Source organism: Solanum dulcamara, chromosome 10 (genome assembly GCF_947179165.1).
Source record: "Solanum dulcamara chromosome 10, daSolDulc1.2, whole genome shotgun sequence".
Classification (NCBI taxonomy): Eukaryota; Viridiplantae; Streptophyta; class Magnoliopsida; order Solanales; family Solanaceae; genus Solanum; species Solanum dulcamara.
The window spans coordinates 3415035-3429027 of NC_077246.1; the positions used below are offsets into that span (position 1 = coordinate 3415035).

A 13993-nucleotide genomic window follows, 5' to 3' on the forward strand; every position below is an offset into this window, starting at 1 on the left:
TCAAGATGTAAATACAACATACTATAGATGCAAATCAGGCTTAAACAAGAATAAGAACAACAACAACAACAACTACACCTTAGTCCTAAACAAACTGATGCCAGCTACAAAGACTAAATGTAAATTATCAAAATAAAAATGTCGATAAAATCATAAATTTGTATTTCGAATCTCCATTTAACTAACTAAACTATATACAATCATCAAAAGATCATCAAGAAATGCTAAAAGCTTCTCTGTTATTATCTAAAAATCCTCAATTCACACTTTAGTTGATGATACTTATTGGCACTTGGAAAACATCAAGAAATATAATGATAAGCTCCAGTCACACTTGTTGGATATTTCCAAAGAAAACACCTTTTTTTTTTATTAGTCATTTTACTCTAAAAATCATTATATCCAATTTTGTGATTTCTTTTCAACACCCAACTTGGGATTCAATATTTGTAGCAATCCAGGTAGACCTAAATAATCCCCAAATGAAAAAGAAAACCCAACCCCTTCATGTAATGAAGGTGCATAATATGTCAAAATCATTCTGATCGGATCAGATTTTATATTAGCTATATGAACACATATTACATTTTGGTTTGATTGAAAATCGTATTTGTGCCTACTATCATTTTATTGATCAGTATGTCCTAAAAAAATATTTTTTCTTCGACTACATCCGATAGAGATCATCGCATCAATAGCAAAATAATACTTGGGGCAGCAGGCCGTTCCTTGTCCACTAATCTTTTGATGTGATGACCAACAATCCCAATGCACCTATCAATATATACTGCAATAAGCAGTAAGAGAAAAAGAGCCAAACATTAGAATTTCATTGCACCTAGATATTTAACCTTATAAAACTCAAAAACACTTTATTTGAATAAAGTTGAAAGCAGAATTAGAAGTTTGATTCATAACAAACCTTGATAATTGGCTTTTCAGTCATGATTATAGTTACCCACCCAACGTAAGGCAAGAACCTGAAATTGACAAGCAACTGGTTCAGCATAAAAGGAACAAATAGGTAACTCACAAAGGGTTGAATACAACAATAACAACATACACAGTATATTCCCACAAGTAGGGTCTGGAGAGGGTGGGGTGTACGTAGACTTTACTTCTGCCTTTGTGTGGTAGAGGGGTTTCTGATAGACCCTCGGCTCAAGAAAAACGTTTCCAGAACAAGTTTGAAAGAAATGGCAGAATAGAAAGCTATGATGAAATCAAAGAAAGAAAAGTACTGAGAGTAAAAATTACTACAAAAAAATGAAAACAGGAAAACAAAAAGAGAAATAGAAGAGTGACTACTACTTTTTTTTGGTAATAGGTGAGTGACTACTTCAATCCTTTCTTAAGTGTCAACAAGTTCATGGAATTTGCCTAGCATGGAAATAGAGGCAGAAAATAACGATAAACTTCTGCGCAAAGTTCACTTCAAGGGGAAAACTTCAAATGGAAAACGATTAACAATATGCATTCGGCAAATTTATTATGGACTAGTTGTTGGAGTTTCCATTATTGCATCGAGTAGAACCGCAAGAAAGTGGTGCATATTCATATAAGATAAAGCATAGAAGGGAATGAATGTCATGGCAGCACCACTAAAAGACATCAACCTAACAATTGTTGATAGGTCTCGTAAGTGTTGGCATTTTAATATTTTTATTAAATTGCAATTTTAGAAATTGTTCATTGATGACATTTAATGTCATCTTTATTCTAATTTTCACTAGTGCATAAAAATGTCTTTCATTATCATCTTTAGTTAGTGCAAGACTAAATCATTCAATTATGTATTTTTAATCTAATTATCACTAATAAGTGGTGCACTAAATGATGATAGTGATGGCATTCTATTATTTTTTCATCTTTGTATGACTTTCTCTCCTATAAATAGAGAAGTCTTCGTTGTTTTGAAATGTAAGATAAGAGAAGAAAAAATTGAGAGAATTAAGTTTGTCTAAAAAGAGAGTTCTTATTAGTTGAAGGGAGGTGTTCTTTGTGTGGAGCTTTAAACTCAACTCTTGTCCAGAGTTTGTTGAGTTACATTCTGTGATAAGGCTGTTGTATCCTGGAGGGGACAAGTCAAGAGGACTACTGCTGCACCAGTGAAACGATTTACTGCAGTGGGCTTGAATCTCCTTAAAGAGAGCGAGATATCCGCGCCTCAGCCAAGAAGTGAAGTTAATTTCTTCATTTTATTTTTCAATTGTAATTTGTAATCTTGTAATTTCACCAACAATTTTAAGGAGATTCAATATAGCTACAATTGAAAAATTTGCGGATATCAAGATGGGAGATCTAAATAAGTCATTTCGATTCAATGGTAATCATTTCAAGAGATGGAAGGGTAAAGTACTTTTCTACTTAAGTCTTCTCAATGTTTCATATGTGTTAACTCAAAAAAATCCTAATAAAGTTGACATCCTCTCCATGGATAATGATGAACTTATTTCTCATCAAGAGAAAGTGGAAAAGTACAATAATGATTCCTACTAGTGTCGGTATTATATATTCTTAATTGTCTATCTAATAATTTTTATGATTATTATGATAGAACTTACTCTAGTGCAAAGAAAATATGGAAAGCATTACAGAGTAAATATGATATCGAAGAAGCTAAAGCAAAAAAAATATGCTGCTCGCCTATTTTTTCGTTTTCAAATGGTGGATGACAAATCAGTGATAGACCAAGCTCAAGATTTTATAATGATCGTTGGAGAGCTCAGGTTCAAGGAAGTCAAAATTGGAGACAACCTTATTATTTGTGGCATAATAGACAAACTTCCACCTTCATGGAAGGAGTTTCAAAAAACTATGCGCCACAAACAAAAGGAAACCTCTCTTGAGACTTTGACCATAAAATCCGCATGGAAGAGGAGGCAAGGGGCCAAGATGCACTTTTACAAAATGAAGAGAGCAACATCACAACGAAGGTAAATTTAGTTACTTCAAAATATGCTACTCCTGAATCTAACAAAAATACCTCTTTGAAGCCTAAGAAGAAAAAGTTCAAGAAAAATAATGGTAGACTTCCCAAAAAATATAATGGTGAAAATAGCCAAACACAAAATCAATAAGTTTATGATAAAGGATCGTGCTTTGTCTGTGGCAAGAGTGGGCATATTGCTCGATTTTGCAGATACCGGAAACATGGTCCTATACCTCAGGTAAACGTTACCGAAGAGCCTTTTGTGACAATGATTACAGACATAAACATGATTGAGAATGTTGATAGATGGTGGGCTGATTCTGGTGCAAACCGTCATGTCTATTATGAAAAAGATTGGTTTAAAGAATATACTCCTTTTGGAGAGCCCAAAACCATCATGCTCGGTGATTATCATACTACTCAAGTGCTTGAAACGAAAAATGTCGAATTGTGTTTTACCTCTGGAAGGGTATTACCTTTGAAAGATGTACTTTATACTCCTTCCATGAGAAAAAACTTGATGTCTAGTTTTCTTCTTAATAAAGCAGGTTTTAAATAGATTATTGAATCTGATCAATATGTAATTGTGAAAAAGGGTATTTTTGTGGGAAAGGGGTATGCTTGTGATGGGATGTTTAAACTGAATGTTGAAATGAATAAAGTTTCTACTTTTGTTTACATGCTTTCTTCTACTAATTTTTGGCATGCTCATTTGTGTCATATTAATGATCGTTATGTTGGAATCATGAGTAGTTTAGGATTAATCCCAGTGATTAAAAAGAATTTTAAAAAGTGTAAAGCCTGTAGTAAAGCCAAAATCACTAAAAGGTCTCATTTTCAAGTTGAAAGAAAAACTGATTTATTAAAATTAGTTCACACTGACATTTGTGAACTTGGAGGAATTTTAACTCGTGGAGAAAATAGATATTTTATCACTTTCATTGATGATTTTTTTAAGTTTACATATGTTTACTTGATGAAAAATAAAAGTGATGCTTTTAAAAATTTTAAATTTTTTCTCCATTAGGTTGAAAATTAGTTTGGAAAGAAAATAAAAAGAATTAGAAGTGATAGAGGCCGTGAATATGAGTCAAATGAGTTTAATTTTTTTGTTAGATCATTGAGAATAATTCATGAAACTACTACTCCTTATTCTCCTTCATCTAATGGTGTAGCGGAAAGGAAAAATAGAACTTTGGTTGAATTGAATAATGCTATGCTTATTGAGTTAAATGCACCTTTAAATTTTTGGGGTGAAGCTATTTTGACTGTGTGTTATGTGTTAAATCGAGTGTCTCATAAAAAGACTAAACTAACACCTTTTGAATTGTGGAAAGGTCACAAGCCAAGTTTGGGATATCTAAGAGTTTGGGGTTGTCTAGCCTTTGTAAGGCTAATGGATCCCAAAGTTACAAAATTGGATAAGAAAGTTACTACTTATGCTTTTCTTGGTTATGCTTCAAATAGTACAGCCTATAGATTTTTTAATCTTGAAGATAATATTGTAATAGAATCAGCTAATGCTATTTTTCATGAAAATAAATTTCCTTTTGATTCTAAAAATAGTGGGGGTCAAAGAATTGAACAAAATATTTTATCACTACCTAGTTCTTCTTTTTCCATTTTAAAAAATAAAGAAATTGATGATTTTGAGTTAAGAATAAGTAAAAGAGCTAGAGTAGAAAAAATATTTAGTCCTGATTTTTATGTTTTTAATGTTGGAGATGACCCTTTCACTTTACAAGAAGTTTTATCTTCGCATGATTCTATTTTTTGAAAAGAGGCTGTAAATGATGAAATGGAATCACTAATTTCTAATAAAATTTGGAAGTTGGTTGATTTACCACCAGGTTATAAAACAATTGGTTGCAAATGAGTCTTACGAAAAAAATTAAAACCAGATGGATCAATCGATAAATATAAGGTTAGACTAGTTGCTAAAGGATTTAAGCAACTAGAAGGCTTAGAGTTTTTTGATACTTTTTCTCCGGTTACAAGAATTATATCAATTAGACTTTTAATTGCTATGGTTGCAATTTTTAATTTGCATATTCATCAAATGGATGTAAAAACTGTTTTTTTAAATGGAGACCTTAATGAAGAAATTTATATGGAATAACCTGTGGGCTTTGTTGAAGCAGGCCAAGAAAGCAAAGTATGTAAAATTACTAAATCCCTATATGGCTTGAAACATGCACCAAAGCAATGTCATAAAATGTTTGATTCCTGCATGATTAAAAATGATTTTAAAACAAATGAGTGTGATAAGTGCATATATCATAAGTCTTGGAATAATACACATGTTATTATTTGCCTATATGTTGATGATTTATTGATCTTTGGCTCGAATATGAATGTTATTGATAAAACTAAGAACATTCTTAGAAGCCATTTTGATATGAAAGATCTTGGTGAGGCAAATTTTATTCTGGAAATAAAAATTACTAGAACATGTGATGGAATTTTCCTTGACCAGTCACTTTGTACACTTGTTTCCTGTTCAAAGTGAAAATGATGTGATAAATCAAAAGGAGTATGCTAGCTTAATTGGAAGTTTGAGATATGTGACTGATTGCACTAGGTCTGGTATTGCATATGCAGTAGGAGTACTTAGCAGGTTTACAAGCAAGTCAGGTAATGAACATTGGCATGCTATAACAAGAGTTATGAGATATTTAATTGGAACAAAAACTTGTGGTTTGTTCTATAAAAAATATCCTGCTGTACTTGAAGGCTTTTCTGATGCAGATTAGAACACTCTAGCAGGTGATTCCTGTTCTACCACTGGTTACATTTTTACATTGGGTGGTGGTGCTGTTTGTTGGAAATCAAAAAAGGAAACTATAATTGCTAACTCTACCATGGAGGCTGAACTAATTGCTTTAGCTTCAGCTAGTGAGGAAGCGAATTGGTTAAGAGATTTATTATTTCAAATACCTTATTTTGAAAAACCAATTCCTCCAATTTTAACTCATTGTGATAGCACTGCATCAATTGATAGAGTTCAAAATCGTTATTACAACGGTAAATCCAGACCTATAAGGAGGAAACACAGTAATGTAAGATCGTATTTGGCAAGTGGTACCATTAATGTTGATTATGTCAAATCTTGTAAAAATCTTGCAGATCCTCTTACTAAGGTCTTAACTAGAGAAAAGGTCTGGAGCACATCGAAGGGGATGGGATTGAAGCCTATAAGTTCATGAGTCATATATGAGAAAACCCAACTTGGAGACTAGAGATCCTATAACCAGGTTCAATGGGAAAAACGAATCATATGATGACTTGTAGTGGAAAAAAAATGCACTATTTTTTATTCCCTCCCTATGATGTGAGTGCATTGTTTCCTGTAGTGAATTGTGGAGGTTGAGTTTTAAAAAACTCTTAATAAAAATCTGTAGCCCGTATGGGTGGAGTGTTAAACTTACAGGAGCACTCTCGACAGATTTCACCTTTGTGAGTGTGGAAGTAGGTCGCTTCCTATGAGAATTGAGCTTATTCTTAAAAGCACTCATAAAACCGGGATAGCACAAGGACGTAATGTGTTGGCTTATAAAGCTCGTGACAATACCTTGATTACTATGTGTGAGCAGTAATATTTTATATCCCTTAAGCAGTCGTAGTTCAAGTTTGAGACCACTACGACTTTGGAGTAAATGTTATTGTTTCACTAAGTAAAGGTTCAATGCAGAGCACACCTTTATTATGTATAGTAGTCTTCCTTCAGCTGATAAACTCTCTTATATAATATTAAAATGAGTGGGGGATTCTAAGTGTTGACATTTTAATATTTTTATTAAATTGCAATTTTAGAAATTGTTCATTGATGACATTTAATGTCATCTTTATTCTATTTTTCACTAGTGCATAAAAATGTCTTTCATTATCATCTTTAGTTAGTGCAAGACTAAATCATTTTATTATGTATTTTTAATCTAATTATCACTAATAAGTGGTGCACTAAATCATAATGGTGCACTAAGTGATGATAATGATGGCATTCTATTATTTTTAATCTAATTATCACTAATATGTGGTGCACTTAAGCTCCCGCTATGCGCAAGGTCCGGGGAAGGACCCGACCACAAGGGTCTATTGTACGCAGCCTTACCATGCATTTCTGCCAGAGGCTGTTTTCAAGGCTTGAACCTGTGACCTCCTGGTCACATGACAGCAACTTTACCAGTTACATCTTTGTATGACTTTCTCTCCTATAAATAGAGAAGTCTTCGTTGTTTTGAAATGTAAGATAAGAGAAGAAAAAATTGAGAGAATTAAGTTTGTCTAAAAAGAGAGTTCTTATTAGTTGAAGGGAGGTGTTCTTTGTGTGGAGCTTTAAACTCAACTCTTGTCCAGAGTTTGTTGAGTTACATTCTGTGATAAGGCTGTTGTATCCTGGAGGGGACAAGTCAAGAGGACTACTGCTGCACCAGTGAAACGATTTACTGCAGTGGGCCTGAATCTCCTTAAAGAGAGCGAGATATCCGCGCCTCAGCCAAGAAGTGAAGTTAATTTCTTCATTTTATTTTTCAATTGTAATTTGTAATCTTGTAATTTCACCAACAGGTCTCTTAAGCACAAACAGCAAGAAATGAGAAATTAAAGATCTAAAGAGCATATCTAATTGTCAACTCACCCAACAGCTCTCCCCATAATGTGATGACGTTGCAGCCAGCGTTGACCATGGGCATAGAGAACTCTATCATCAGAAGGGTTGTTGTCTCCTAAAGATATGAATCATAAACAAACAAGGAAATTAATATTTTCATCGAGGACTAAGAATCATAAAACCTTGCTTAACAATTATTAGGGGACAAGCAAGTAACAGAAGGATTTTTCAGTTGATAAGTACAAAGAAACAGAGGAGAGGGATCATTGTCTGAAGTAAACTCTTCCATTAGATGGAAAACTATGAAGAGAGAGAGAGAGAGAGACATATAACACATCCTTGACTTCTACCTAATATGCATCATAAAATTACCTTTTGTAAGGACATTAACTTCTCCAGTGTCTTTGCGTTCGTGAACCTACAAGGGGGAACATAAAAGAATAATGGTGGTTTAGTTTACTCAAAAGGAAGAAAAAGTGCGGAGACAGCAAATGTAGTTGTATCATCATTATTCAACAACATTTTAGTTTCTGTTCCCTTTTCATTCAGAGGGTTGGTATTTAGGTTGGGTTTGGAAGTAAATACAACAAAGTGGTACTGCAAATTGAATTACCAAGTGAAGAAAATGATAGAGGAAGTTGCTGATATCTATTTTTTTATGACCGTGGTGTCTGGTTCAGTTTTCGCGCACCTTGATTAATTCCACGAGATATCTGTTAGTAAACCTTATTGAAAACAAATGATGAAACAGTAACAATAATTCTGAAATAAAAGACAGAACCAGAACAGAAACTGAAAGTATGAATAGTGTCTGAAAAAAATTATGTAAGAAAAATAAACCGAGCCTACTGAATGCTTAAGAAGTGTAGAAAAGAAGATGTCTAACAGAAATTTTCGTAAGGAACAATTCTGAGGATTAACAGATATATATAGCCTGTTTGCAGCTTTTTTGAAAAGGTACCTGTTGGGAAAATGTTTGCTTGTTGAGAAAAGATTTACAACTTTTCAGACAAGGATAATCCGAAGCCGAGCCAAGCGAGTGACAACGACGACGGCGCGAGGGGAGACCCTCTTCTTGACCCTTTAGCAACATAAAGGAGTGCTTCTAATTTTAAGTAGGAGACTTTTTCTTTCCACCACCTACGTGGGACAAATGCTTATTTCATAAAGCAAGAGAGAACAAATCATTTTTCCCTTCACTTCTTTTCCCTCCATTTCTCATTTAACCTATCAATTAAACCCAACAATATCTGCCACATCCCAACAGCAACAAGTACCAGGTAACTCTGTCCACCAAAGCTATAATATTTGTGAAATGCTATTGTGTGTTCTCGGTTAGACACATCAGCAGTATATGACTCCAGAATTTACTTTTACTTTACATATGTACTTCTCTCAATTATCCAGGAAGAGAGAAAGGGCAAATCATCAGCCAGGCTTCAAACCAACCCTACTCTGATTGGTTACATACCCTAATCTAGTTAAGGAAAGAGGGACATCTATCACTTTATTCACTTCAGAATGTACTTCATTTATCAGTACCTTATATCCTTCTTTTCCTCGACAAATTTTAATAATTAACTGCACATTCCTTGTTTCACTACCAGTGCCCAGAAACATTAGATGTAGGAAACCAAGTTATTATAATCAAGCACAACCAGATGAAAGAAAATTTGTTATAGAGAGAAACTTCCCAACATACCTTTATTACTCGATGAACAATTGGAATGTCACGTCCCTGTGCAACAAAAAAATGCCATCACCAAAAATAAATTTCAAAGTCAATATAAATGACAGCATAAATTTCAGCTAGATGATTTTGACAGATTGAAGTTCAATCAATAAAATAGATACTACTAGTATTTATGAGAAAAACTAAATGTGGTCTATTCAATGAACCATTTTATTTCCTTACATCAAACTTGGACTATTAGAGACCAAGTCCTCCTTTTTATTTTTTTGTGGGGTAGGGGGATTGAGGCCATTTGTTTCAAGAGTATATATCTATCACACTTAGGATTCTATAAACTTCTCAAAAGATAGGTCTGCGTACACTTTATCCTCTCCAAATCCACTTGTGGGATTTCATTGGCTATGTTGTTGTTGTACTATCACATCCTATTTGATGACTTCTTCCTAGCATCAGATACCTAATTTTCCGTCTATCCCATTCCTCGAAAAAGATTTCAATATTGATTTCATGTGCCTAATCCTGTTGTTGTAGACGAAATAGAATTGTGGAAAGGTGCCAAGCTGTTTCTATGGAAACATAAACAACTCCCAAGTAATTGGCATTGGCAAAGCTGAGAATACAAATAACTATTCTTTATCGTGTATATTTATCTTCTCAAAAGCCAAAGCAACTCGAGCAGAAAATAAAACAGAAGATGCTGGTATGCACTACTTACGTCAACATTAAACACGACAATTTCTCCCGCACGAATAGGATCCTTACTCATATGCAAGAAAAGAATGTCACCCTGCAAGAAAGTAGATGATGCTTTCAGTAATACAAAGTCAAAAGATCAACTAACGCTCCACTTAAAGAAGTATTACTACTTCTCACTAAAGTGGGGAAAAAAAGAAAACGAATTCAGGAGAAACCTCAGTTGAGGTTCTCTTCGATAGTAAGAAAGACACCAGGATCATACTTATCATTGACATATGAAAGGCGTCGTTTGCACAACATTAGATATAGGAAGACTCATTATTTATTTCGAATAACAAGTTGCTACTGAAATCCTGAAGTCTATTCTGCAATAAGCCGTATATAAGAAGATATATCGGGCATAAATTATGCATATCTAGTGAACAAGTTTCTTTAACTCACCCTTTTAAAGCCAGGTTCCATACTTCCGGAAAGCACAACCACCACAGGTGACTCGCTGCCAGTTACACACATCAACGCTTTCCATATTATAAGCGCTGATGTAACAATCATCCCTGAAAATGATTATGTGAAGAAGGGTCGGAACTCAGTATAAAGAACAGAATCCATCAACTTTAATTTTCATACTATTTCACACAACAAAAGAATTGAATACAGATTTCACATTTCATAATGAATTCTTTTTGAGATCGAGAGGTAGAGAAAGATTACAAAAAAATATCTGCATGTAAGACTGTTCAGTGTTTGTTTGAAAAACATTGCATAACTCAGTTTGAATATCAATTTTTTCAAGAAGTCTGTGTTGAACTGATTTTGGCCACCAAAAAAAGGTCTAAAGAATTTGAAACTATGATTTTCAAATTGCTCAAAGACTATGATACTCTATTCTTCATTTTTTTTTCAAACAGCTAAAACAAACACTTCTTGAAAAGTTTGAAAACTGAGTTTCAAGTTCAATTCTTCAATGCCAACTAGATATTCCCTCTATCCCAAACTAGAAGTCCAACTATTTTCTAGCTCGTATCATCTTAATCCGGAACAAAGCCAAAGTTAGACATTAATCATTGAAAAGATGATAGAAATTAGCTTCAACTCTCAACTGCATTAGTTCCATACTTGCACTGCTGCACATTTAATTATTTGAGAAGGTGATTTTCGTAGCTAATCACTTTTTTCCAAGGGCAATTAAGTAGCATAGTATCCTTACATAGAAATATAATTCAACCTTGTCATTCACAATTAAGTTATTTCTTGCTTTTTAATGCCAATTTTTTTTTATTAATATGCATAAGAGATAAGTGTTAAAAACACGACTAAACTATCCTTTTTTTGAGTTTCGTACCTAAACTATTGGGAGTGTGAGTTTCATACCTAAACTATCACTTTTTAGTTTGAGAAATACACTTCTCTCTTTTATTTCACTCTCATCATGGTGTGTGTACTACACTCTTTTTCTTGTAAAAAAAATTGTGACAATCACACTTCACATAGACAAAAACAAAAAATTAAATAAATTATTAAAATTAAAAATTAAAGTGTTACTATCCCCTTCCCCCACCCCCCCACCCCCAAAAAAAAAATCATAAAATAAAATATTAAATATTTCCCCTCCCACTCCACCACTTTCTCTTACCATACTTCTTTTATAAAAAATTAAAAATAAAAATCTTACTTCATCTCCCCCCTACCCTACATTCAAATAATAATTTAGATGTCGTTTTAATTTTTTTAAAAAAATTCTAACCCCCCCACCCACCTAATCCTCCGCTTTCAAAAAAAATTATCATTTTGTGTTAGATATATACATATGATTTTCGAAAAATATTTTTTACTTGACTCAGAGTGGAAGGTTAGATGGGGTGGGTATAATTTATTTTAAAAAATAAAAATAACATCATTTTAAAAAAAATAATAATAATATTTTTTTATGAAGGAGTGGAGAGGAGAGGTGAAGTATGAATTTTTAAAAAATATTGTATAAACGAAATGTAAAAAATAAAAGGACGGGGATTGGTGGGGAGGGGGTGGTGGAGTGGGTGATTTTTTTTTTTAGAAATAGAAATACTTTAGTTTTGACTTTATTAATATTAATAGATTATTTATTTTTTGTCACTGTGACAAGGTTATGAAAAAAAATAGAGAGATATATTTCTCAAAGTAATAAGTCACAATTTCAATGGTTCAAGTATCAAACTCAAAAAAAAGGGGATACCTTAACATTGTTTTTGACACTTATCTATATGCATGAAACAACTCTCTATCTTGGTCATTGGCCTTGAACAAAGCTCAATAATCGTAAATAGACATCTAAAATTGGTTCTTTGGTACTAAAAGCAAAACACTATAAATATAAATATACATATAAAAGCTCAATTGAATTGAAACAAAAAGATAAAAGATGAAAACGAACCAAGACTAATTGCTTGAGTTACGAGTTGTCTGAACTGAATTGACTTTATCGAATCGATTTGCTCTCCGATCCATCCCATTTTTTCGTCTCTCTTTTTTCTTCTCTGTTTCTCTTTGGTCTGGAAATCAGAAATCTCAAAGGGCACAAAAATGAAAGGGATTTTCGATCTATATGCTGAAAAGTTTGGGCCGAGTTTTCAATTTTAGTAACTAGTGGGGCACTTTTCAAAATACTTTCTCTAAAAAAATAAAATTGAGGAAAAAGATAATCTAAAATTTAAGTAGTATTTGAACGTGCATTTTACTTGATTTTAATTAAAAAGTTAATGAAAGATCAATTCAAAATATAATCAGAATATTGCTATTTAGATATATATGATAGTAGGAAAAAGGGTCAAAAATATTCTTAAACTATTTGAAATGAATAAAAATGCTTTTTATTTATAGTTTGATTCAAAAATGTTCTTACCGTCAATACTTTGATTCAGAAATGCCCTTATTATTATTTAATTGGTCAAAAATGCCCTTTCTCAAATAAATATATTATTTATTTTCTTTTTGAACATGTTTTTTTTCTAATAATATTTCTTTTATTAACAAATGTTTATTCTACTTCAGTTGGGAAAAAATTAAAAATTAAAAATATTTCTTATTTTATTATAATTATTTTTTATCGTTATTTGAATAAAAATTAATGATGAATTTATTATGATCTTATATATATGAAATATATTATCCGTTAAAACTTAGAGTACATAAAATTATTCTTTTGTAATTGATCAAATGAGATTACGAAGAATAAAATAATTTCCTACATATTTATTACTTCAAGTGGTTTTAAAAAAACAAGAATACAGTTCTTTAAAAGCAATATTTTTATAAAGAACAAAATTTGTAATTATTTTTTTAAAAAATAATATTATATATATATATATATATATATATATATATATATATATATATATATTCGAAAAAGGGCATCTTTGACCTATTTTGTAACAACAGGACATTTTGACCCATTAAATAATAATAAGGACATTTTTGGACCAAAATATAAAAAAGAAAGATATTTTTAGATCAAATTATAAACGGGGATATTTTTATTCATTTAAAATAGCTTAACAGATGACCTTTTTCCCACGATAGTAAAAAGAAATTAGCCAAATACAAGAACGACCCATACAGTTTACTCCAATTTTCATTTCAACCCCTCAATTTTGGTCCTGACTAGTGTGACATCACTTGCTTCATTAGGCGACAAATCGGACCAATTAAATAAAAACATGTCAGCAAATAAGAAAAATGAAAAAGACACTTCACAAAATAATCCCTAACCCCCAACCCACCCCACACACCTTTTTCCTCCTTAATAAAAATATAGTTGCAGACAAGATTATGGAACTTCCAAACCAAAGAAATGCAAGATGAGAAGGAGCTTTTTAAGTGTGACGGAGTTATAATTTTAATTTTTATTGGTTTAAGATTTTATAAATTACGACTTTAAGTGATGATAAATTTTTTTGGTCCACGATAGCTTGTGTGCATCTAAATTAAACTTACAACTTTAAGTGATAGTAAATTTTTACGGAAAAGGGTCAAATATACTCTTATACTACTGGAAATAGTTTAAATATATATTTCGTTATACTTTCGG

At 32.3% G+C, this 13993-nt stretch overlaps 1 protein-coding gene across 2 annotated transcripts; it reads right to left on the bottom strand.

Moving 5' to 3' along the window:
* Positions 1 to 528: 528 nt before the first annotated feature.
* Positions 529 to 12520, bottom strand: LOC129871357 (uncharacterized). 2 transcript variants are annotated; one of them, XM_055946256.1, is made up of 8 exons: positions 12341 to 12520; positions 10372 to 10484; positions 9950 to 10021; positions 9244 to 9279; positions 7914 to 7959; positions 7569 to 7656; positions 923 to 980; positions 529 to 774 (listed from the first exon to the last, which is right to left on the bottom strand). In XM_055946256.1, the coding sequence occupies exons 1-8, from the start codon at positions 12417 to 12419 to the stop codon at positions 628 to 630; spliced, it is 639 nt and encodes a 212-aa protein (XP_055802231.1). In that variant the 5' UTR covers positions 12420 to 12520; the 3' UTR covers positions 529 to 627. The 2 variants fall into 2 exon arrangements, with proteins under 2 accessions (XP_055802231.1, XP_055802232.1); XM_055946257.1 differs by having other exon boundaries at positions 529 to 787; positions 12341 to 12514.
* Positions 12521 to 13993: the final 1473 nt, after the last annotated feature.